The 25,923-nt window shown below is 39.9% G+C and overlaps 1 protein-coding gene across 2 annotated transcripts; it reads right to left on the bottom strand.

Moving 5' to 3' along the window:
- Window positions 1-711: 711 nt before the first annotated feature.
- Window positions 712-25,923, bottom strand: VPS26A (VPS26 retromer complex component A). Of its 2 annotated transcripts, XM_073353506.2 has the most exons (10): window positions 25,828-25,922; window positions 21,759-21,897; window positions 17,367-17,516; window positions 11,787-11,862; window positions 9,293-9,449; window positions 6,648-6,812; window positions 6,059-6,165; window positions 4,496-4,564; window positions 1,741-1,883; window positions 712-1,033 (listed from the first exon to the last, which is right to left on the bottom strand). In XM_073353506.2, the coding sequence occupies exons 2-10, from the start codon at window positions 21,759-21,761 to the stop codon at window positions 920-922; spliced, it is 984 nt and encodes a 327-aa protein (XP_073209607.1). In that variant the 5' UTR covers window positions 21,762-21,897; window positions 25,828-25,922; the 3' UTR covers window positions 712-919. The 2 variants fall into 2 exon arrangements, with proteins under 2 accessions (XP_073209607.1, XP_073209606.1); XM_073353505.1 differs by lacking the exon at window positions 21,759-21,897 and having other exon boundaries at window positions 25,828-25,923.

Here is a 25,923-nt window from a genome sequence, read left to right as displayed (position 1 = left end):
ATTGTGCATGTAAAAAGTTGATTTCAAGAATGTAACACTAAGTCTCAGTTTAATCATTAAGAGTCAGCTATGTTAAAACATTTCCATCCCCCCTTATCTCAATTAAAGTAAAACAGCAATAGTGGGAGAAGTGAGAGTTCTACAGTTACTAGAAAACATTAGACTTGTCAGTAAACTGTTTCTGGAAGTTCTAAGTAAAAACAAATATGGTTAGAGTGAAGTGTAAGAGCCGCCACACATCTAAAAGGATCATCTTGGGAACAAATTTGTTTGTGAACGTTCTTGTGAAAGATACAAGATTCAAAGCCTCTGAGAACCACGGTATGGTCTTAGAAGACTCCAAACAGGTACAGTAAGTTTGTGGTAAAGAGTTAAACTATGCTCGCATGTCAAGAATATTTAAAAGTCTCATTCTAAAGACAAAAGATCCACCATAAACCCTGATTTTTAGTGTAATTTAGACAAGTATACTTATCTGTTGGTTTCAAAACTAGTTCAGATAAGCAGCATTGGAGGTATGCATGCGATAAATGACATGATGGGGGAGAACTGCTTTAATCTACATATTATAGGTGATTAGCAAAAAATAAATATACAAGCCTACATGCATGGAAATATATAACTAGATTTGTTTAAGCTTTATGCATATCGAGTGCATAACATTATCAAATAAAAGTAAAATGTGCAGTATAAAATAGTAGCTTAAGAAAGTTCCAGTGTTTGAGAAAGCACTTTATTTTAAATGTATATACACACTTGAATGTTTACTTGACGAATGTTTTAGTAATATGGTAAATGCAGCACTGTAAGACGAAGGAAGACCGGTGTAATGTGAGTTTTTGCCTTCTCTTCTCCTACAGGCTGCTGCCACCTTTACTCTGCTGAAGTGTCACAACAGTTTTTTCACCTCCTATCTAGTTCACATTTCAGGTTGCTCAGCAGATGCTTGTGGTTCTGGAGATTCAAACCGCTGGTGAAAATTTGTTCGTGGTTTCCTCAGTTTCTCAGGAGCTTTTCTCCAAAGAATTATTTCCTATATAGGGGAAGCAAATGCTCATTTAGTATAGCGTTATGTCTGGTCAAATATTAACCCCATAACCTCAAAATTAATCATAAGTTTCTATTGATGCAAGGTTTCCAAAATACTTCGCATCACTATTTCCATTCTGTAATGAGCTATATTTCTATAAATCAGGTACAGATGTGTTCTCAAACCAAAGCAATTCGGTTTATAAATATTGCCCTTTATATCCTTTTCACGCCTTTACCTTTGTACTCTCTTATGCCAGGAACCAAATCAAATTCCTTGTGTCTCTTCATCCAGCATTAACCCACTCAAGTGAAACAAAAAAATGTTGCACATCCAGTAATTTAAAAATAATGCTCCAAAATAATTTCCCTTTTGGACACACAGCAATTTCTATCAGTATTGTTTTGTCTGGCTATTTAGATTGTAAGTTCTGTGGGGCATCAATCACTCCTTTCTTGCATTTTGTACCACACTAATACCTCATCTTTGCTAAAATAGTGTTCATCATCCCCTTCTTCTTCCTCACTCGCAAATTAAGTTTTGTGCGCGTACTATTCAGTACAGCAAATGGGAGAAAAGTAATTATTTCATATTTCTATTTGTAACATAGAGTTTACTTGTTCGGTTTCCAAATATGAAAAAAACAAAAAAACAAAACTTCACAACAAAAACCAGCCTGTCACAAGACTCCAGCCTGTACAACACCATACCTGTTGTTTGAAGTACCGTCTGTCTTCTTCATCCACAAGCACTAGATTCAAAAAGTATCTCACTGAAAATTTTTTGTTCACATCCCTCATTGTAGGCGTTGGATCATAGCCTGCTAAGAAAAGTCTTATAGGAATTGATTCACCTTGAAGAGGAAAGAAAAGTTAGAATTAGTTTCATCTGAGAGAACTCTCATTAAAACACATTCCCCAAAATGCGTAAGACTGGGTGAAAAAGTGGTGGTCTTCTACCCAAGCACCCTTCAGATTCTAAGGGCACAGGCCCTCATCTGGGAAACCCAACACAGGTCCTGAAGTTTACAAGAGCCTTTAAGTCAACGGTGTGCCAGAAGATGGTATAAGTGAGAGGTTATTTCACCTAACTGGATTCCAGACCATTCAGAGCTTTAAAAGGACCAACACCTTGAAGGCCAATCTACTATAATTAAATAAGAAGCCAGTGTCAAACATGAACCGTCACCCAGCATTACCCTTTCTGGGACCTCTCATCACTAAATTACTAAAATAATCTAAGTCTCGTTGTCAGAGCTATTATGGAAAATGCCGATACTAGCTCAAAGTCAATAAGAACACTATTTTCACTCAAAACCAGATCAGACAACTATTAATCAGTCAATGTTCTTCAGCCGTGCCTGAATCAGACTGATCTGGATCTGCAGGATCCAAATTCTAGTTGGAGTTTTTGCAACACAACCATCAGATAGCCCTGTCACCAAAAACGGTGATTTAATCTTGCTGTTCAGTCTTGTCTCAGGATCCTACAGTAGCTGCTCAAGGGAGTTCTGTCACCATCAGTGATTGGCAGCTTGCACACCTGTACCCCTCCCCACTACACACCAGAACCCTCCCTACCTACTTTCTTCCCTTTCTCCCACTGATTTTTCTTAAGGAGCTTTAAGCCTTGTGATCCTTCTTTTCCTCTACCTTTATTTACCACATCCCTCCCTAAACTCTTCTCTGGAAGCAAGCTTGAGAGTCATTAGCAGCCAGCCTCTTCCTTCAGGACTCCTAATTGTTCCAGAATCTGCCCCATTCCAAGTCTTGAAGTGCCCTCAAGATATTGGCTGCAATAGCTCAGAGGGGAAAAGGAAACTTTCTAGGGGCTTGACTACACAAGCAAACTTGCACCAGTTTAGTTAAATCCCTATGTGGGCACACTTATAATCAATTTCAAACAGATATATCAGCATAGCTTGCCCATTAGGGGCAATCAGTTTTAAACACATAAACCTGTTCAAGTTTGTTTATCATGACTTATTTTAGTTTGCCCAACAAAGCTGCACCAACTTTTAAACTTATTTTAGTTAAACTACACCATTACCTAAACTGGTGGAACTTCATGTTTAGACCAGGCCTAAGGAATAATATCTTTTCCACCCAGTGAGTTATTTTAATTTAGAGGCACCTAAATATTCATAGCACAGTTGCTGTCCATGAGCCCTTAGAGCAGTGGTTCTCATCCTTTCCAGACTACCATATGTCTGATTTGTCTCGTGTACCCCAAGTTTCACCTCAGCTAAAAGACTATTTACTTACAAAATCAGACATTAAAATACAAAACTGTCACAGCACACTATTACTGTGTACTATTACTTTCTCATTTTTACCATATTATAACAAAATAATGGGAATATAAATATAGTACTTACATTTGAGTGTATAGTATATAGAGCAGTATAAACAAGTCATTGTCTGTATGAAAATTTTAGTTTGTACTGACTTCACTTCTGCTTATTATATAGCCTATTGTAAAACTAGGCAAATATCTAGGTGAGTCGATGTACCCAGTGATGAGCTGCCAAAAGCTGAAGAACCGGTTCCTTCAGTCGCTCCGGGTCTTCGGCGGCACTTCAGCAGCAGGTCCTTCAGTCATTCTGGGTTTTCGGGGGCACTGACGGACCCGCGCCAAAGTGCCGCTGAAGACCTGGAGCAAGTGAAGGACCTGCTGCCGAAGGCCTGAAGCGCTACCGGATAAGTAAAAATTTAAAAGGGATTCTCAGGGAAGCCTCCCCAACCGAGAGCTCAGGCGGGCCGGACAGTACAGTCCCGCGGGCCAGATGTGGCCCACGGGCCAGAGTTTGCCCACCCCTTTAGCAACTGGTTTGAAACCGGCTTCAAAATTTAACAACTGGTTCGCACAAACCAGTGCAAACCGGCTCCAGCTCACCACTGGATATGCCCCCTGGAAGACCTCTTTGTACCCCTGGTTGAGAACCACTGCCTTAGAGCAGCTGCATGTTCCGACAGTAGGCACCAGGTGGCTTGTGCTCAGAGGCTTGCTGAAGAGTCTGCTTCCAAAGAGGCAAATACGGTGGAGATCAGAGATGGAAGTACTTAAAAATACTACTAAAGGAGGGGAGCACTTGGCAGCAAAATCAGAGAAAAGAGGGACTGTCCTCCCGCTTTTTAGGAAGAATATTCTTCAATTCCTCCTATACAGTGAGCTGTTAATGTAGTAGAGATAGGCTTGAACTGGAATCCCAAATCAGATCACAGGTACTTGTGGGGGTGAGTAGGAGTAGTAAAAAGGATTGAACTTCAAACAAAATTTCATAATTAGAACCCCCATCTCTAGGTTAAGTAATCACTATTGCCACTTGCAGCTTTGGGTGTTCTACCTTACCGTACCTCTTTTACAAAGAAAAATTCTTATCCATATAGAAGCAAACTCATTTTAAAAACCTGGTTATAATTTTTACACTAGAATGCTCTCCAAAGTTCAAGAGCAATTATTTACCTTTGACTGGCGCACCATCCATTATTTCATACTTAGCAATGGTTTCCGTCTCTGTTGTGGTACTGGGCCCTAGTTTAAGGAAAAAAAAAAAAAAAAAAGTGCAACATGTTAATGAGAGACTTTTTGGAACATTTACTTGATATGCTTTTTCAATCAAACTACAGGACCCCAAACAGTAGTCTTATGGCAACTCCTGCCCAAGAACAGTGGTTTCCCTTTAATGGGCACAAACCCTTGGTTTCCCTTTGTATGTGTTTTAAGAAAGATAGTGTATATTAAGAAAAAGACTCAACTTCCAATAGTGCTTATATTCATAAGTGACAAAAAATATTAGGTAGAGCTACAAATAGTATGGGGAAATGCTTTGGAAACTTTACCTGCAATCATCCACCTCCTCCTGCTTCAAACCTCCTTCGAGTTCAAACTTAAATGGTTTGCTGATTTTGTGAAATGGACATAGTACTATCAAGAGTTATCTACTTGTTTATTTGAGGGATCGAGTAGCTCTGTAACAAGTTCATAAGTCATGAGGGGTTTAACAAAAATGTGTCGCTTAAAGGTGTAAAGATTGACTTGTAAAGGAAAAGAAATTATTTGCACCCTCTCTGATGTATTTAAAGCAGCTTAAGTTTTAAGGAAATACATTTTTCTGTTTCTTTTCCTTGTTACAAATTCATGTCTTGTTTACCCTGGAAAACTGTAAGATGACTGAAGAGCTTGTAAAATTCTGGCATCACAAAAACTGTTTTTGGTTTGCTTTTAATAACTAACACCTATTTAATTCCAATGACTAATGGACACTCAAATATAGGAAGTCTGTTAAAGATGCAGCATCACTACCTCTTCAGTTGAAGTATGAGCATTCAGACATCCCAGACCTCCAAATCATCGTTCAGAAAAACAGCAAAGACCAAACCTAACACTGATATTTGTAAAGTTAGGTCTTTATATAAAGACAATACTTTCCAGATATAGCTCCTTTAATAAGGGGGCGGGGGGGGAGAATGTAGACGAAGGGTAACATTTTCAAAAATGCCTAATGTAGGCTTGTAAGTCCCATTTCAAGAGTTACTTATGAACCCTAATGAAAGTTAATGGGACTTAAAGATTTCAAAAATGCCCGTCTTCACAATTATCTACTGTTCAAAAGGACACGACCGGCCTCCTCAACTGTTTTTTAAAAAAAAAAAAAAAGTCCACTAATTTCAGATATTAGACTGAAGTGAATAACCAAACAATTCATGCTCATGCATATTTTTAGTTTGAGTATCAAGAGTTCTGTAAGTAGCCTGTAAATTTCAGTGATCTAGGATGAGCTCTCCAACCCAAAAGCAAGCTTTGAATCCTAAAGTATGAAGCAGATGTCTACTACAAGATCTAGCTACTTTTATACTAGATATCAAATTTGATTCTGAACCCCAGATGAACAGAAACCCCATTAAAATGTCTGATAAACCAAATATATATATCTTTGATTAACTTCTTACTATTAGGTTTGCATCAACTTTAAGATATACAAATTACTAGTTCATATTGGTATTCTTCCTTTTTTGCTCATCTTACCAATTCCAGTGATCTCCTTTTTGATCAGCTGCAACTCCATGTGCTGAATTTTTATTCTTACTAAGAGGAAATAAATTTTTCCAACAATCACATCCTTTAAGTGATACCTTTAGGAGAACAAACATGGCTTTCAGTTAAAGGCTTACCTAATACACATGATTCTAGCTAGAGTTTAAGAAAAAAAGATACAGGTCATCATTTTTATTGCTGAAACTGAACCGAACAGTGCCCTTCTGCTAAGGTGGGTTTCCCAACCACTCAAGTGAGGCTAGAACATCCCTACCGTTATAGGTTCCAACTGAGAATGCACTACAGTCATCCAAATAGCATGATTTCAGGAGTGAAATCAAAGTCGCTAGCAAGTTTGCAAGAGACTGAATGTTAAGCACTGAAAAAGGCACTTGGCAACTACTCTGAAAATCTAATCTTTGCCTTTATGATCAATCATTTTGTTTCCAAGCCTCCAGAATCTAAAAAAAGCTCATAATGCAAGAATCATTATGGTAAGTCATCTATATTACATCAAAGGTTACTCTCTTCTTGATCAATTTGAGTACTTCTATTTGTGTAGGTTTTGAGTCACACTTACTTCGACTTGTTATATTCAAATTCTATATGCAGGCAGTCTTCAATGCCTACTTCCATTTTAATAGAGTTGTTAACATCTGGGTATGTCGCAAGCTGGTGAACAATAAGATCATATTCTTTTACCAAGTCTGACAGTCGTCTTACTATTGTCACTTTAAGAAAATACCTATGAAGTAAACAGTAAAGTTAACAGAGACTCAGTTATGCAGATTATATTGTTTTTATGGATGAAATTGCCAAGGTGACACTCTAATGAAATAACTAAAAAACAAAGTAAGACTACAAGAGGGTCATTTTATATTCAGTAACTAGACATTTCTCTTTAAACCCAAACATTCTACAGAATTTTATCCATTGTTTAACTTACTAGCTAGTCAAGTCAAAGCCTTGGCAACACATGCCTCCAGTCTCATTTCCTTTAGTCACGTTGATACTAGGGCTGTCAAGCGATTAAAAAAATTCATCGCAATTAATCGCGCTGTTAAGGATAGAATACCATTTATTTAAATATTTTTGGATGTTTTCTACATTTTCAAATATATTGATTTCAATTACAACACAGAATAAAGCGTACAGTGCTCACTTTATAATTTTTATTACAAATATTTGCACTGTAAAAAAGATAGTATATTTCAATTCACTTAAAGTATTGTAGCGCAATCTCTTTATCATGAAAGTTGAACTTACACATGTAGAATTACGTACAAGAAAATAACTGCATTCAAAAATAAAACAATGTAAAACTTTACAGCCTACAAGTCCACTGGGTCCTACTTCAGCCAAATCACTCAGACAAACAAGTTTGGTTACATTTGCAGGAGACAATGCTGCCCGCTTCTTGTTTACAGTGTCACCTGAAAGTGAGACCAGATGTTCGCACGGCACTGTTGTAACTGGCGTTGCAAGATATTTATGTGCCAGATGCGCTAAAGATTCATACGTCCTTTCATGCTTCACCCACCATTCCAGAGGACATGCTGATGACAGGTTCTGCTCAATAACAATCCTAAGCAGAGCGGACCAATGCATGTTCATTTTCATCATCTGAGTCAGATGCCACCAACAGAAGCTTGATTTTCTTTTTTTGGTGGTTCGGGTTCTGTAGTTTCCGCATCGAAATGTTGCTCTTTTAAAACTTCTGAAAGCATGCTCCACACCTCATCCCTCTAAAACTCTGAAGTGCCTTCCAAAATCTGAAGCCTTGGGTCGAGTGCCGTAGCTATTTTTAGAAATTTCACATTGGTACCTTCTTTGCATTTTGTCAAATCTGCAGTGACAGTGTTCGTAAATCAAACACCATGTGCTGGGTCATCATCCGAGACTGCTATAACACGAAATATATGGCAGAATGCGGGTAAAACAGAACAGGAGACATACAATTCTCCCACAAGGAGTTCAGTCCAATTTAAATTAGCACACTATATTTTTTTTTAAACCATCATCATCGGCATGTCCTCCGGAATGGTGGCTGAAGCAGGAAAGGCTTATGAATGTTTAGCATATCTGGCACATAAATACCTTGCAATGATGGCTACAAAAGTGCCACGCGAACTCCTGTTCTCACTTTCAGGTGACATTGTAAATAAGAAACGGGCAGCATATCTCCTGTAAATGTAAACAAACTTGTTTCTCTTAGTGATTGGCTGAACAAGAAGTAGGACTTGAGTGGAATTGTAGGCTCTAAAGTTTTACATTGTTTTGTTTTTGAGTGCAGTTATGTAATCAAAAAAAAATTTCAACTGGTAATCTATTGTTTAACAATACGATTAAGCGCGATTAATTTTTTTAATCGCAGTTAATTTTTTTGAGTTAATTGCATGAGCTAACTGCGATGAATTGACATCTCTGATTCTTGATATGTATCAACTAGAGTGCTATAAACCAAAATCCTCCTTACGTTCTCAAATACAAGATCTCTTCACAGACATCAACTCTACTTTCTATCTTGGTGTCCTTCAAAGTAGTGGGTCAAATGTTATTTTTTCACCTTATCTTCTTTGTTAACAGGAAATAATCAAAACATTGCGCTTGAGAAAAGCATTTTATTCATAAGTTAACTTTCAATTTTAACAACCCCTACAACAGAGAACTGGGTTTATATGACAGAGCTGAAGATATTTTTGAATTCAGAAGAAGCCTTGCTATGAGAGATTTGGGAGACCAGCAGATGTCGAGTGGTCTTTGCTATAACCCTCCATGTGATCCTGATGCTTCCAAAGAGCTACCAGAATTATACCCTTAAGTCCTCTGAAAAATGTCACTTCATGCGTTCTATTGGAATCAAAATCAACACTTGAGAAAGCGTCACCTTAAAGAAGGGCTGGACTTCATGAACAGGTGAAATGATTGAAATACCAACCCATTTTCTAGGTGGAAGTTTCACTGTCCATCTAGAAAAGAGTGCCATTGTGAGTGTGAGCACAGTAAAAGTAAATTCCATGTACAGAGTTTTGGAGAAAGATACAAATTTTAGTTCTGTAATACACAGTGTTAATTTTATGTTTACAACTTAATGGGAAACAGACTTGACAGAATTACCATTTTGTTGAATGCACACTCAGCCTGTTTTACATATAACCTAACAGGATATCTGATTCTAGTATCAAATTTCATAGAATCTGCCTGCTTAAATGCATATTTTCACACCTCAATCTGACATTGGCACCAATGTAGGATTCATATGGCTTCTCAACTTGCATAAACTCAAAGTCATAACTTCTGCTTTGTGTCAGTTCTCCTGGTAAGGCCAGTTCTTTCACTAGGTTTACAAATTCATGAGTGTTGCTCTTGTCATTGAAGAGTTCTGAAATTGAGAAGCAAGAAGTTAGAAAGAGTTTATTAATAAACACAACTGTTGAAGTGAACATCATTTGAAACCTCTTTTTATAGTTCTACTCTGACTGCTGGAAGTAAGGTGTGTTGGGGAGAAGAGACAGCCATTAAATTCACCTCCAGATCAGTGGAATTTAAAACACATCAGCAAAAAGGTCAGCAATCTTCAGCATCAAATTACAACAACTAGACCAGAAAGATAAATGATAAGATAGAAAGAAAAAAAGGCCCTAATTATCAGAGATAGTTAAAAACAAGAATTGTGTGTGTTGAACCAGTAATGACCCAAATTGGCCAAACCCTGTTTTTTAGCTAAATTGGCAACAGGCAATGACATCACTTGTTTGTTAAAGGGTTTAAAAAGACAAGCTATTAGATGGTTCATTCCCAATACCTACCTGAAGTTGGAGCCAACCAATATGGGTCTAAGCACTTCTGAATTTACCGTTTGTAAGTATTTTGATCAAATGTTTATAAATGTTTTGTTACTGTTTGGATGTAGTAGAATACTTATTATTTAGAGCAACTGTATAAAGACCATTAGGCCTCTCAATTAAATAAAGGAATTTCTGGTTAAATTAGTGTCATAGTAACATAAATTCCAATATTCTGTAATAAAGTCTCCGTGTCCACTTAAGTCTCTGGTAGTTACAGCAGAAAGGCTAAAAGAAGGCAATTAGCAACATTTGGAACAGGACTGTCACCACCAATTAATCTACAAGTTACAAAAAACTGTTAGAAGGTATATCATCATTACTACCAACCCAGGTAAGTTCAAACCAGCCACTTAGGTCCAAGTTCTATCATGCTGTAAACAGGCACACACTGACTAATGGAGTTGATTGCATTTACACCAGGACTTCCTGTGACCCTTAGTGTTTAATCTTATTACTAAATCTTTGAGCCACCCAGTCTTCACAGAATACATATTTTTAACTTTGCAAAACCTATCAGGAAAACCATTTCTACATATAAATTGTTGTTTAGGATTCAGAATTGTAAAGAAACATGGTCAGTTACATGACAGTAACTATCACGAGGAGTTAAAATATTTGACAAATTTATTCAAATTTAATTAATTCTCCCTAGCAGAGAATTAAAAATAAATTCATTACTCTAAGCAGGTTCACATTTAAATATACCACAACCCAAGTAATAATGCATCACAAAAGCAGCTTGTTAGAAATACAAAAGAACAGTATTTAAGTGACAGACACATTAGTTACTGGTTTTTTGCGTGTTACAAAACAAAGTGATCATAATTAAAAGAATGTTGCGAAGTGTATTTTGTTCACTGGACAACTGTTTAATTTTAAATATACTACTTCATGATTTTCTAGTAAATTTACTGTTGTATTTTCTGAGGCAGGAAGAATACTTTTTGTATAAATCAGAGAGGCTATTGTAAACAGAAGATATAGAATTTTATAATAAATCTAAGCTGTATAGAGAAAGGATATTTCAAGTGTTTTTGGGAGAAACTACTGATAGACCTTTGAACCTAACCAAATGATGCAGATTCTTCACAATTTTAGCTTCTAAATCTGAATGGGAAAAAAAAGAACTTTAGTTTAATGCAGTGTTATCAGGCAATTTTATAGGATCTCTGCACTTTGAGATATTTAAGACACCTTACTTTATGTTCAGTAACAGTACACAACTACACTTTAGAATACTGCAAGGGCCACAGACGTATTTCTAGAAAGAGGTAATTAGACCATTACCACCCTTCTTTTTCCTATACCTCCTTTTCCCTCTAAATCAAGGATTAGAGACTAAAAAAGTAATCCAGGCCTGCACAGCTGGTACATGCTTGGCATTTTAGTTTGATACACTAAAGAAGACATGAGAAATAAGCGAGAGAGATGAATTTTTGGGTGTTATTTTTCATGTGATTGCCACTTGTGGTTTAAAAAAAAAAAGTCTAAATTTTCCTAGGTTTTCATTTTGAGTATGCAGATTAAGACTGTGAACGCAGTTCTGCATTGATCACGTGTGGCAATAAGTTGTGTAAATGGCAAGCACGCTCTCTGGTTGGCCATAAAATGTTTCTCCAGGTTTCCCATAAATCAATCAACTCTTAAACAGACTGGCGAAAGAGGAAGACTGCTGCTTTTTCCAATTTCTGACCAGTACAAGTAGCACATTACTTCTGAGTTAAAATGACTAAGACATTGTCTTACTTCAGCACTTGTTAACCACTATCCTGATGTAGTCATGAGGACTGAGCCAGAGTGCTTACAGTTATGAGTGTAAAAGTTCCATAAATCACATCTACCCTCACCACATTGGCAGCTTCAAAACTCACCAATTTGTCCTACAAATTCAATTCTAATTCCTTGGTGCTCTAACCTCTTTCCAGGTTGTTTAAAGGCTATGTTCACCTGAAAAAAAAAAAACAAAAAACAAAAAAAAACAACAATATCAGTTGGAGGCTTTTATACTTTCCACTGTAGCACAGCAGGTGTTCACTTTCACTTCTGGACAAAGATCAGTTATTTGGGTGTGCCCAGAAAGCTCTCTCCTTCCTTCCCCTGTCTTTTTCCACTCCATGATTTTTAAGGGTTTAAGCTTGCGTATAACCCTTAAAGGCAATACACAAGAGGATGCATTAAGGACAGATAAAGACTGTCCAAGGGAATGTAAAATTGCGATCAAATTAGTAATGCTCCACTACAGGATCAGAAACATACTTTATTCCTGGCAGTTCAACTCTCCTATTTAGAGTAGTCATCTGACTAGACAACTTTTCCTTCCTCCTTGTACAACATTCTTGAGGCCTAAAACCTTTCCAGGAGAAAACAGCTACAAGGAAAAGATCTTAACTGACTGACTTCTCAAAATGGAAAGCATTCATAGAAGTGTTTAAACTACTGAAATTTCATTGTTTTAGACAAAAAGCTGTCAGCTCAAACTAGTACGATTTTATCCAGATTACTACAATAGTGTTTTCACACTTCTTGATTAAATGTGAGCTATTCAACTGTATGGTTGGAGACGTGAGCGATGGAGGTTCTGCTTTCATATTGCCAAATTCAGTTACATCATTCACCACCAGCTGGGGTCCTTCAGCCTGACACCCCTTCAGGACTTAATGGGAGATAAAGGCAAGGCAATAGGACTACTACAGATGAAAAGGAGGTTCACTCAGTCTTACAGTCAGTAACAGGTAGGGTGCTAAAGTTTGCCAACCTACCCAGTATTAATATGAAAGACCAGCACCAATCTCCAACGCCCCATCCCACCCCAAATCCCAGTTGTTACCCTAACACAAAAAAAGAGTTCAAGAGGAGCAGGAAAAGTATAAGCTAGACCAGGGATCGGCAACCGTTGGCCTCCGGCCCGCCAGAGAAAGCCCCCCTGGTGGGCTGGGCCGGTTTGTTTACCTGCCGCGTCTGCAGGTTCAGCCAATTGTGGCTCCCACAGGCTGCGGTTCGCCGCTCCAAGCCAATGGGGGCTGCAGGAAGTGGCAGCCAGAAACATCCCTCGGCCCATGCCACTTCCCGCAGCCGCGATCGGCCGAACCTGCAGATGCAGGTAAGCTTGCCGGGGGCTTACCCTGGTGGGCCACGGGCCAAAGGTTGCCGATCCCCAAGCTAGACTTAACGAGATACTGCTTGTCAGCCATGCTGGGGCTCCTTCTGAGCTCTCTATATTTGGTATTGGTCTTAAGTTCAGTTATCAGAGATCTATTTTAAGACTTGACTTCACCCTCCACAATCCTTTCCCCCTCCTCTCCCCCAGGCACAAACATGCAATGAATTTGTTATAAGCATCAGCTATTCCAAGAAAGTTGTGGGAACAATGCTTAACTCATGCTCCCCCTACTGGGCATTTAGCTACTCTGCTTTATGGAGTGCAGTTGATAGAGCCGGACAAAAACATTTGGACTTTTTTGGGGGTGGGATAGAGAGTGTAACTCTTACAGTACCCATTTACTATCTGCAACTCTTTGGAGGTAAAGGAAGCATTTATGCCCAAAGACATTCACTAACCAATGGATCCAATGGCTTGGGATGAGCATCTCTGGCTCTCCTTTCCAAGAAGAGCTAAAGAAAGCTGGAGCATTTCACTTGATCATTGTTTCCCCAAAGTGTGGTGCATGGCCGCTGAGAGCACAAAGGAGTGGGGGTGGGGGGGGAAGGATGCAGTATGCTTCTCAGCTGTCCTCCAGTCTCAGCTTTCATTTTAAAAAGAGCAAATCTTTAGCTGTTAGTGTGAAGAAAACTTCAAAATATAACCCCAGTGTAGCTGATGTAGTGTCTGCCTGAGCTTTTAGAGAACCTTATCCAATGGCTCAGATGTGAACTACCCCAGTTGTCTCCAAGGGCACAAACTCAGATGCAATATGAGGACACTAAGTGTCAACATGTAACTATTTCACTGTTCATTAAAGGAAAGGAAAGATATACCAAAGTGAGCAGTCACTCAAAAGTAGGTGTCACAAGTAGATAGGCTTGGGAGATACAACAGAGAATAAGTAGTGGTAATAACTGAGCCCAAATATTTACCTTAATTGTAAGCTCAAATGTAAAAAGCACCTGAAAGTTCATAAGATGTTTATAGGTTGATGTAACAACAAATGTTGATGGGGGAAAAAGGTACAAAAAAGAGACTGAATTAGTCTAAACAAAAAGGCCTCCTGATGTAATTCAAGGTATTTGTTGAAATCATGCTTGGCAGAAAGAAAAGATGCGGAACCAGAAATTAATGAACCAAAATTGGTATGTCAGATATTAGGACTATTAGTGGACAAAATAAAGAGGGGGATGAACAATGCAACCAACTTCCCCTCTCCCACGACCTTTTTGTGGTTCCTAAAATGAGACTTTGAAAAGAACATCTCATCCCAATGCATCTTAGTTTATCAGGTCTTGTCTCTTCCCAACTCATGGACTCATCCTCCCTGATCCCAGGAGAGAAGGAGCTGACAAAAGGATTTTCTTCCCGAGGAAGGCCATCAGGCCTTGAAAATCAACATGACATCCAGTCCTCGGCCAAACAGCACAGAGGCACACAAGAGCTTGTCTCCCATTCCTGTTGTGTTACTTTCTGCCCCACTATTTCCTTCCTCCTATAGAATCATAGAATATCAGGGTTGGAAGAGACCCCAGAAGGTCATCTAGTCCAACCCCCTGCTCAAAGCAGGACCAATTCCCAGTTAAATCATCCCAGCCAGGGCTTTGTCAAGCCTGACCTTAAAAACCTCTAAGGAAGGAGATTCTACCACCTCCCTAGGTAACGCATTCCAGTGTTTCACCACCCTCTTAGTGAAAAAGTTTTTCCTAATATCCAATCTAAACCTCCCCCACTGCAACTTGAGACCATTACTCCTCGTTCTGTCATCTGCTACCATTGAGAACAGTCTAGAGCCATCCTCTTTGGAACCCCCTTTCAGGTAGTTGAAAGCAGCTATCAAATCCCCCCTCATTCTTCTCTTCTGCAGGCTAAACAATCCCAGCTCCCTCAGCCTCTCCTCATAACTCATGTGTTCCAGTCCCCTAATCATTTTTGTTGCCCTTCGCTGGACTCTCTCCAATTTATCCACATCCTTCTTGAAGTGTGGGGCCCAAAACTGGACACAGTACTCCAGATGAGGCCTCACCAATGTCGAATAGGTGACATCCTATCATCTTTCTCTCTCTCAGCTTTTCATCAAATCCTGAAATCAACTGCACTGCATTAGCACAGCAAGATGAGTCAGACACAACCCCGTTCTATCTAAGGAAAAAGGACCCAACCAGATGATGTCCCCTGATCAAAATGCAAACCACGGTTCATGCAACAAGTGCCATGGTGTCCTTGCCTACCAAAGCATCCATTCGTAACTAGCCAGCCATCCAGTGTTCCAAAAAAAAAAAAAAAAAAAACCAACAAAAGCCATATTTCCCCCACTTTTTCTAGCTTGTATCTCTTCCACCTTGTGCCTGTTAAGAACAGAATAACTATCACACACCAGCACTAATAAAATTACCTCCTTCCTTCTCATAAAAAAGGTTAACAAAATTGAGACTGATTTAGGCATAGATAAGGGTTTATCATGGCACTTGAAGTTAGCCAACTAGATGTCAGTTCCACAGCCAAAAGACTCTTTACTTTGACCATCATTGTGTGGAATTATTACCCAGGGAGGTGGCAGAGATTCCTTCCTTTATGTCATCTGGCACAGTCATTGAGATTCCCCTTAAATGCTTAACTTTAGAAACATTCCACTCACAAGCCAGAGAAGCCTGGCTACTGCTCAGTTTAAGATGTGAATCCTGTTAGGTTAACTGTTTCCACACAACTGAATCTAGATGCATCTCCTGTGGATGTTAGCCCCTAAAGCACACTGTACTGAGATTTATTTTGTCCAAGTCTAGTAAACATAGGTCCCTCCTAGTGGGGAAAGGAGCTTGCAGTGCTGGATGCCAATTTAAGAGAATCCTGGACAAAATCACGGAAAGCCCAATCTGTCAATTTTAAATTATTTATTTAAAGACACCTTACTGGTCTTAATGAGTAAATAGTAAGCCATCTCATCTCCCTGGGACGAGAAGATCCTCTCTATGGAAACATGAAGTGCACAGTACTTCCTAACTCAGAGCTGTGAGCTCACAAATTCTTGTACCTTGCAGTCCACTAGTGCAGTCCATAAATCACTAGTGATCTGTTAATGTCTGGGGCAGAGGATGCAAGAGATTATGCAAGCAGTTATCTTGGGGTGGAAGAGTTAAAAAAAGGGGAAGCTGCCTGAGGAGCCAATAGTCTTCCGATCCAGTTGCAACTGCGTTAGTCAAAGCTCCTCAGAAGCCCTCCCAGACTGTCATCCTTTTTTAAAAAAGTATATGAAAATGAATATATGAAAGCTAGTAGCTTCCTCTTTTTAAATAGACATGCTGACTCTTGAGTTACAGACATCCCATGAGAAAGTTTCAGTACTCTAGAAAGACATTCCAGGGATTCATGCTCTATTTCGGAGGAGTCCACAGTCGTGTGTGTGTGTGTGTGTAAAGAAGGTGGTCTGAAGAATGGGAGCATTCCCTGATGGTGAATAGGTCCCTTGAGAAACAGGCAAAGGGTGCCATCTAGCTCAGTTTCTTTGAGGGAAGGAACAGATTTGGGCTTCCTAATCCTTTCCCAATTTGTTGTCAAAACACTCTCCCCTACTGAACTGGTGGCCAGCTGAGCTGAAGATCCTCTGATGTACCACCAGAAACCACTTCAGGGCATGGGGCATAACTTCAGGATGTACAGAACAAGCAGGTAATTGATGTCCAAAGACTACTGCTATAAATGGTGCCTTCTTGGCCTTCCCCTCTCTCGGGTTCCAAAGATTACTGCTTCCAACAAGAAAAATTATTCCAAAGTGACAGGGATGCCTTTGGCTACACTGGCTTCTTCAGAGATAGGAAGAAAACAAGAGATGAAAAGAAGAAGCAATAGGCTAATGAACATATAAAACAGAGGTTCCCATTAATTGCCACAGTAACTAATATGAACACAAGAATGGCCTTACTAGGTCAGACCAAAGGTCCATCTAGCCTAGTATCTGGTTTTCCGACAGTGGCCAGTGCCATGTGCCCCAGAGGACATGAACAGAACAGGTAATCATCAAGTGATCCATCCCCTGTCACTCATTCCCAGCTTCTGGCAAACAGAGGCTACCATTCCTGCCCATCCTGGCTAATAACCATTTGAAGAACTAAAGTTTACATTAGTCACAAGTAGGTATAGAACAGATAATTTTCTGACCTTTAAGAACAAAGGCAGACTAGAGAATTAAGCTGGTGTTCAAACCAGTTTACCTAACGAAGAAAAATCTATATCTCATGTTTTATATCTAGTTTGCATTTATGTGCTGCAAAAAGTAAACAAGAATTATAAGAAACACAAACAAAAGTCTTACCTTTCCTGAAACAGATTCACCATCATAGAAGAGGAAGTGTTTTTCTATTTTGCCATCTTCAGTTTTAATTTCTGCTGTTTTTCGTGTTTCTGCATCATTAAGAATAATGTCAATCTCACAAATCGGACCAAAAAAGCCTCCAAGAAAACTCTGGAATAAAAAAATTATTTTTCAGATTATCACAGGGATAAAGATAACTATCTTTTATGAAATACATTTTTTTAATCTTTTGTTTGTGGCAGTGATACTAATTAAAGCCTGGGGGATGAAAGTATGTTCCCAATTACACAAGTTCCCTGTGTACTGAAGGACAGATCTCAGTTTGCAGATGTAAAGCTCAAATTTTTAGAATATGCAAATCATTTCATTGGGATGTTTAAAAAGTTATACACAAGTAGTTTCATAATAACCACATGGGACAGTACTCAGCAAATAATTAAAAGATAAGATCAGTAGCAAGCTGAAGAATGAGCAGTGCAAGCAAAATTGACTAGTCACAACAGGAATAAGTAGATAGTTCTAGTACCCAATTATGATCACAAAAAAATTTCAGCCCCTATTTATTAGTACCGCAACTTTCCACTGAAATTTGATAGTTTTAAATCATACTTGAGACACCCAGACTCAAAAACAAACTTTTGGATTCCTTACAATTAAGAAACTGGGACACACTATGTATAACATTGTAAAAAACTGTTTATTGGAGTAAGAGGAAATAGGCCACAAACTGAAAGACCAGGGAGAGGATCTACAGGAAACACTGGAAGCAGAACTGGAAAAAGATGGTTTTTTGGTCCAAGACTATGCACCGAACTCTGGGTTGAGGAAGGAAGGAAAGGCGGTGCCTTCCAACCCTGATATTCTATGGGCTAGAACCCACTTTATCAGATGTATGGAGTGGAAAATACAGGAGTAGGTATAAATACATGAAAAGATGTGAATTGCCTTACCAAGTGTGAGGTTAGTCTAACAAGACAATTCAATTGACAGCAGGATACCAAGGGAGGAAAAGTAACTTTTGAAGTTATGAGAATGGACATTTCAAAATTATCTGCGACTGCCCCTGGATCATTACAAAACCTAAACCTAATTTCCCCAATACTAGTTTCCCCCTACTATTACTCACACTTCTCGTTAACTGTCTGAAATGGGCCACTCATTACCACTTCAAAAGTTATTTTTCCTCCCTTGCTATCCTGCTGTCAATTGATTTGTCTCGTTAGACTAACCTCACACTTGGTAAGGCAACTCCCATCCTTTCATGTATTTATACCTGCTCCTGTATTTTCCACTCCACGCATCTGACGAAGTGGGTTCTAGCCCACGAAAGCGTATACACAAATAAATTTGTTAGTCTCTACGGTGCCACAAGGACTCCTCGTTGTCTCTGCCCCTGAACAGAACGTTCTGGATGCAAATCACACACACAAAACTAGATGTAGTCCCTCACTGTCTTCTACTGGGTACATTTGGTATTCTTTAAAGAATATACGTTCTCATTCTATGTAGGATCTTTAATTGTAGTCTGGGGAGACAAAATTTGAAGAGTTTGGACAAAGTCAATAGAAGAGGAGAGGTATTTAGCTAAAAATCTTAAACGCATAGAACTAATGATGCAAGAAAGCTGTTCCAAACAACAGGCACTACTGAGAAGAAAACTCTCATATCAGCAAGAGTGACACTGTTTGGGGAAACAGAAGACACAGGACTGCAAGACAGGCTGAAGAAAGAACATAAGCAATTTTTATCTTATGATAGGTTAAGATACACAAGGCTAAATAAAAGAAGTCCCTGTACTTTGTTTCTACTTAGAGCTTGTTACTCTGGCAAACTGCCCCAAAACTCTTCACAAAGAGTGGTGCAATATTCTGTAAAAGAAAGCTAGATTAGCTACAGTTAACCTGAGACTTCCACTCAGTACTGGCTATGTACACACTATAGCTTACATCGGTACAAGCTGTGTCGCTCAGGGGTGTGACTAAGCCACCCCCCTGAACTACATAAGTTACACTGACCTAAACGCCAGTGGGAGAGCCTCTCCCATTGTCATCATTACCCCAGCCTCAGTGAGTGGTGGTAGGTAAGTTGATGGGAGACCCCTCCACCCCATTGGCTTAGAACATCTGAAAGCTCTGTAGCCTAGACTCCAACAGCTCAAAAAGCAGCCTAAGGAGGGGCTCACATCTAACAGGGAAGTCTTCCAAGTCTCTGCTGAGTACAGATTTACATTCACAGGTGGAACATCAAAGAAGCTTGCTTTGTGACTACATCTGTTTTCTGATATTCAATTTCCAGTTAAATTAGTTACTTAGGAAGAATTCCCAAATCATTAGTATACAAGAAATATGTTTAAGTTATAACACTTTATTGCCCTTTCCAGGAACATGCTCACATTAATCCTGAAACATGCAGTACTACTTTCAAAGTGTAGTCAGCAATTACACGTATCAAATTGAAAGAGTGCCTATTGAGTTTTATGCACATTTACCTCCAAACCAAAAACAGATTACATTCACAGCACACATCATCTAAAAGGATCCCATAGTACAGGGGTTCTCAAACTTCATTGCACCGTGACCCCCTTCTAGCTATAAAAATTACTATACGACCCTAGGAGGGGGGACCGAAGCCTGAGCCCACCCGCTCCCTGCCACCCCGGGGGGGGGGGGGGGGGAGGGTGGAAGGGAGGTGAAGCCAAGGGCTTAAGCCCCAGGCAGGGGATCTGTAATCTCAGCTCCACTGCCCAAAACTGAAGCCCTCAGGCGTTGGGTTCGGCCCCACGAAGTCTAAGCCAGCCCTGACGACCCCACTTGGGGTCCCGACCCACAGTTTGAGAACTGCTGTGGTATAGCATTTCACAAATTATAGACAGAGCCACTAAAATGCAGTCACAATAGAAACAGAGGTTGACAGTAGAGTACTCTTAAGATACTGCACATCAATACTTATTTTAAGATGTTCCCCATATGGGCTGGCCTATGCTTCAATTTGAAGGAGAATAAAGCCTTTAAATAAAAGCCCCATCACCTCCCTCAATTTGTGTCAAAATAGTTTATATGTAAACATATCAACAAATAGACTGCTATATCTTGCATATGAAGTGAAGACAGCTAACCTTACAAATACTGCAAGACAGTTACAAGACTCACAAGTTACTTCTGAATTAGACATTCTCCTTCCCAAAAGCACTAGTTCTCATCTAGCATGGATAAACAAAACAAATTTGGAGTTTCAAGGCTAAACCATTTTTAAAAAACAAGCCATTCCAAAAAAATAGGTTTTCCAAAAATGAAAACCTCAATTTTTCAAAAACTGTGATCTTCTAGTTATGTTGTCCAACTGATCTCTAACTTTCCCCAAAAAAGAGATTCCCTCCTAAGGCAGTGGACTACTTTAAAAAAAATAAATAAAAAAGCATCTGATCTCCTTGCTAAATACCTTGTAAGGGAAAGACAGTCACAATGTTAACTTAGTGTGGGCATACCCTTACAATATGAAATGGTCCTAAACCTTTCTGTACTATTACTGTGCACTTTCAACTACAGAGGCAAGTATATTTCAGTAACCCCTACATAGAATTTGTAAGGCATTTTGGGAGGATGCCATATAAATATGCAGCATAAGTGTGCTTGGCAAATACATAAGTAATCTTAAACCAAAAAGTTCATGCTTTCAGGATAATATAGTCTTCTGGATGACACAACATGTACTTAGCATACGATAGGTGTCAGAACTGTTTATAGCCTGCAATAAAATAGTCTAAACTCCTCAAGTAAGGACCAAGCTGTCAAGTTTTGATAGGCAAGAACACTGGCAGGACTCAAATACAGTAGGAATAATAAAAAATATTGTTACCATTGGAGAAAGAGAGATATTATTAAGGGCACAAGAGCAAACTACCCCACTGAGTAGAAAAAGATAGAAAATTGAGCAAGAGAACACCATGGCTTAAGTAGATCTTCAATGATTTAAAACCTCGAAGAGTCCTACAAAAAGTAGAAACTAGGTCAAACTACAAAGGATGAACATAAACATAACACACAGGTATGGAACACAAAATTAGAAGGCCAAGTCACAAAACAAGAGAGATTCAACTAGCTAGAGACAAAGAGTAACACGAAAACATTCTACAAATACATCAGAAGCAAAGAAAAACCAAGGACAGGGTAGGTAGGCCCTTTACTCAATGAGGGGAGGGAAACAGTAACAGAAAATGTGAAAATGGCAGAAGCGCTAAATGACTATTTTTTGTTTTAGTGAAAACTGAAAAGTTTAATAGCGATTGGACATCTAACATTGTGAATGCCAGTGAAAATGAGGTAGGATCAGAGGCTAAAATAGGGAAAGAGCAAGTTAAAAATTACTTAGACAAGTTAGATGTCTTAAAGTTACCATGGCCTGATGAAATGCATCCAAGAATACTCAAGGAGTTGACTGAGGAGATATCTGAGCCATTAATGGTCATCTTTGAAAATTCATAAAAGATGGGAGAGATTCCACATGACTGGAAGAGGGCATATATAGTGCCAATCTATTAAAAAAAGGAAATAAGGGCAACCCAAGGAATTACAGACATCTTAATTTCACTACCCAGAAAGTAATAGAGCAAAAAATTAAACAATCAGTTTGCAAACACCTAGAAGATAATAAGGTGATAAGTAATAGTCAGCACTGATTTGTCAAGAACAAATTGTGTCAAACCAACCTAACATCTTTCTTTGACAGGGTAACAAGCCTTGTGTATAGGGGGAAGTGGTAGACAAGATATATTTTGACTTTCATAAGGCTTTTGATGCCGTCTCACATGACCTTCTCACAAACAAACTAGGGAAATACAACCATGATGGAGCTACTACAAGGTGAGTCCATAACTGTTTGGAAAACCATTCCCAGAGAGCAATCATCAGTGAGTGGTTCATGGCCGAGCTGAAAGGGTGCATCAAGCAGGATCCCACAAGGATCAGTTCTGGGTCCAGTTCTGTTCAGTATCTTCATCAAGGATTTAGATAATCACATAGAGAGAACACTTATAAAGTTTGTGGATGTTACCAAGCTGGGAGGGGTTGCAAGTGCACTGGAGGATAGGATTAAAATTCAAAATGATCTGGACAAACTGGAGAAATGGTCTGAAATAAATAGAATGACATTCAATACGGACAAATGCAAAGCATTCCATTTAGGAAGGAACAATCAGTTACACACATACAAAATGGGAAAGGACTGCCGACGAAGGAGTACTGTGGAAAGGAATATGGGGGTCAAAGTGGACCACAAGCTAAATATGAGTTAGCAGTGTAACACTGTTACCAAAAAATCACAACAACAACAACAACAACAAAAAAAAAACCAAGAAAAAGAGAGCAAGCATCATTCTGGGATATATTAACAGGAGTGTTGTAAGCAAGACATGAGAAGTAATTCTGCTTTACTTTGCACTGATTAGGCCTCAACTGGAGTAGTGTGTCTAGTTCTGGGCACCATATTTCAGGAAAGATGTGGACAAATTGGAGAAAATCCAGAGAAGAGCAACAAATATAACTAAAAGTCTAGAAAACATGACCTATGAGGGAAGATTGAAAAAAAAAAAAAAAGGGTTTAGTCTGGAGATGAGAAGACTGAGGGGGGCATAACAGTTTTCAAATACATAAAAGGTTGTTACTAGGTCTGTCAAGCAATTAAAAAATTGAATCGCTATTTTTGTTTAACAGTGCAATTAATCGAGTACCATTTGTTTAAATATCTGTGGATGTTTTCTACGTTTTCAAATATACTGATTTCAATTACAAAGTGTATAGTGCTCACTTAATATTTATTTTTGATTACAAGTATTTGCACTGTAAAAAAACAAGAGAAATAGTATTTTTCAATTCACCTAACACGAGTACTGTAGTACAATCTCTTTATCATGAAAGTTGAACTTACAAATGTAGAATTATGTACAAAAAAACTTGTGTTCAAAAATAAAAAATGTAAAATTTTAGAGCCTGCAAGTCCACTCACAGTCCTACTTCTTGTTCAGCCAATGGCTCAAACAAACAAGTATGTTTACATTTACAGGAGATAATGCTGCCCGCTTCTTGTTTACAATATCACCTGAAAGCAAGAACAGGTGTTCTCACGGCACTGTTGGAGCCAGCGTCGCAAGATATTTACGTGCCAGATGTGCTAAAGATTCACATGTCCCTTCATGCTTCAACCACTATTCCAGAAGACATGCGTCCATGCTGATGGCAGGTTCTGCTCGATAACAATCCAAAGCACTGCAGATTGACACGTTTATTTTCATTTTCAGATGCCACCAGAAGGTTGATTTTCTTTTTTGGTGGTTTGGGTTCTGTAATTTCCTCATCAGAGAATGTTGCTCTTTTAAGACTTCTGAAAGCAAGCTCCACACCTCATCCCTCTCAGATTTTGGAAGGCACTTCAGATTCTTAAACCTTGGGTCAAGTGCTGTGGCTATCTTTAGAATTCTTACATTGGTACCTTCTTTGCGTTTTGTGAAATCTGCAGTGAAAGTGTTCTTAAAATGAACATGTGCTGGGTCATCATCAGAGACTTCTATAACAGGAAATATGGGGCAGAATGCAGGTAAAACAGAACAGGAGACATACAATTCTCCCCCAAGGTGTTCAGTCAGAAATTTAATTGACACTTATTTTTTTTAAATGAGCGTCATCAGCATGGAAGCATGTCCTCTGCAATGGTGGCCGAAGCATGAAGGGGCATACGAATGTTTAGCATATCTGGCACATAAATACCTTGCAATGATGGCTACAAAAGTGCCATGTAAATGCCCGTTCTCACTTTCTGGTGACATTGTAAATAAGAAGAGGGCAGCATTATCTCCCGTAAATGTAAACAAACTTGTTTGTCTTAGAGATTGGCTGAACAAGAAGTAGGACTGAGTGGACTTATAGGCTCTAAAGTTTTACTTTTTTTTTAATTAAACAAACAACAACAACAACCACCTATGTTTGTAAGTTGTGCTTTCAGGACAAAGATTGCACTACAGTACTTGTACAAGGTGAACTGAAAAATACTATATCTTTTGTTAATCATTTTTACAGTGCAAATATTTGTAAGCAAAAATAATATACACTTTGATTTAAATTAAAGCACACAATACAATATATATGAAAATGTAGAAAAACATCCAAAATATTTAATACATTTCCATTGGTATTCTCTTATTAAAGAGTGCAATTAATGGCAATTAATGTTTTTAATCACAATTAATTTTTTTTGAGTTAATCACATGAGTTAACTGCAATTAATCGACAGCCCTAGTTGTTACAAAAAATTGTTCTCCTTGACCTCTGAAGATAGGACAAAAAGCAATAGGCTTAAATTGCAACACGGATACGTTAGGTTGGACATTAGGAAAAACTTCCTGTCAGAGTGTTTAAGCACTAAAATAAATTGCCTAGAGAGGTTGTGGAATCATTATCCTTGGAGAATTTTAAGATCAGAGATGGTCTAGATCAGCGGTTCGCAAACTGAGTCGGGACCGCAAAGTGGGTCACAACCCCATTTTAATGGGGTTGCCAGGGCTGGCTCAGACTTGTTAGTGGGGCTGAGATTACAGACCCCCTGCCTGGGGGCTGAAGCCCTTGGGCTTTAGCTTCCCCTCCCCCCAGAAATGGCAGGTATTGGGCACACTCAGGCTTCGGTCCCCCACCTGGGGTCATATAGTAATTTTTGTTGTCAGAAGAGGATTGTGGTGCAATGAAGTTTGACAACCCCCGACCTAGATCATACTTAGTTCCGCCCTGAGTGCAAGGGAACTGGAACAGATGATCTCTTGAGGTCCCTTCCAGTCCTATGATGTGTTTACTCTGAGAAATGACCCCACCCACGTGGCATTGGATCCTGCAGCCCCGCCGCCGACAGTCACTTGGCAGGAGGTGTGGTGGGGGAGGGGTTATCGGCCCCGCGGGACAGCCGTGCAGAGGTGCTCCAGCCCAGCCTCTGCCAGCTCTGCGGGGCCCACCGGGGCGAGGAGCGACCATAACGTGCCGCAGGCCGAACGCCACGAGCCAACGCAGCGCCTGGGCGCGGGCCAGCCGGGAGGAGAAGCCGGTGCAGTCCCTTGCAGGGTCAGAGGTCGAATGTCGCCGACTGAGGGGAGCCGGCTGAGCGCGCGGGGCCCAGCACCCTGCGGAGCAACCGAGGGCGGGCCCTCTCAGCGACACGCGGGCCAGGGAGGGCGCCCGCGAGCCAGCCCCCGCCGGCCACAGGTGGGAATCCGCGTCCCGAGGCGCGTCCCCGGCGGGAGCGAGCTGCCGCCACGGGCCCTGCTCGCCCCTCACGGCCCCCAGCGCACCAAAACCCTTCCGCAGCCCCCGGGCCTGCGCCGCACGCGGGCAGGGGAACGGAGCAGGCCGCGCCGACGTCTCGGAACGGGAGAGGCGCCACCCGCTCACCCCAGGGGCCCCCGAGGTGCCAGCTCCCGCTCACTCACCATGGTCACTTCGCCTCCAACCGACCCCGACCCGCAACAGCTCCGGCCCGCGCCCCTGTCATGTGACCCTTCAGGCGGTCACGCCCCGCCCCTCCG

Source organism: Lepidochelys kempii, chromosome 7, assembly GCF_965140285.1.
Source record: "Lepidochelys kempii isolate rLepKem1 chromosome 7, rLepKem1.hap1, whole genome shotgun sequence".
Lineage (NCBI taxonomy): Eukaryota > Metazoa > Chordata > Testudines > Cheloniidae > Lepidochelys > Lepidochelys kempii.
Note: the sequence above shows the minus strand (reverse complement) of the source record. Positions and strands in the feature narration are given on the sequence as shown.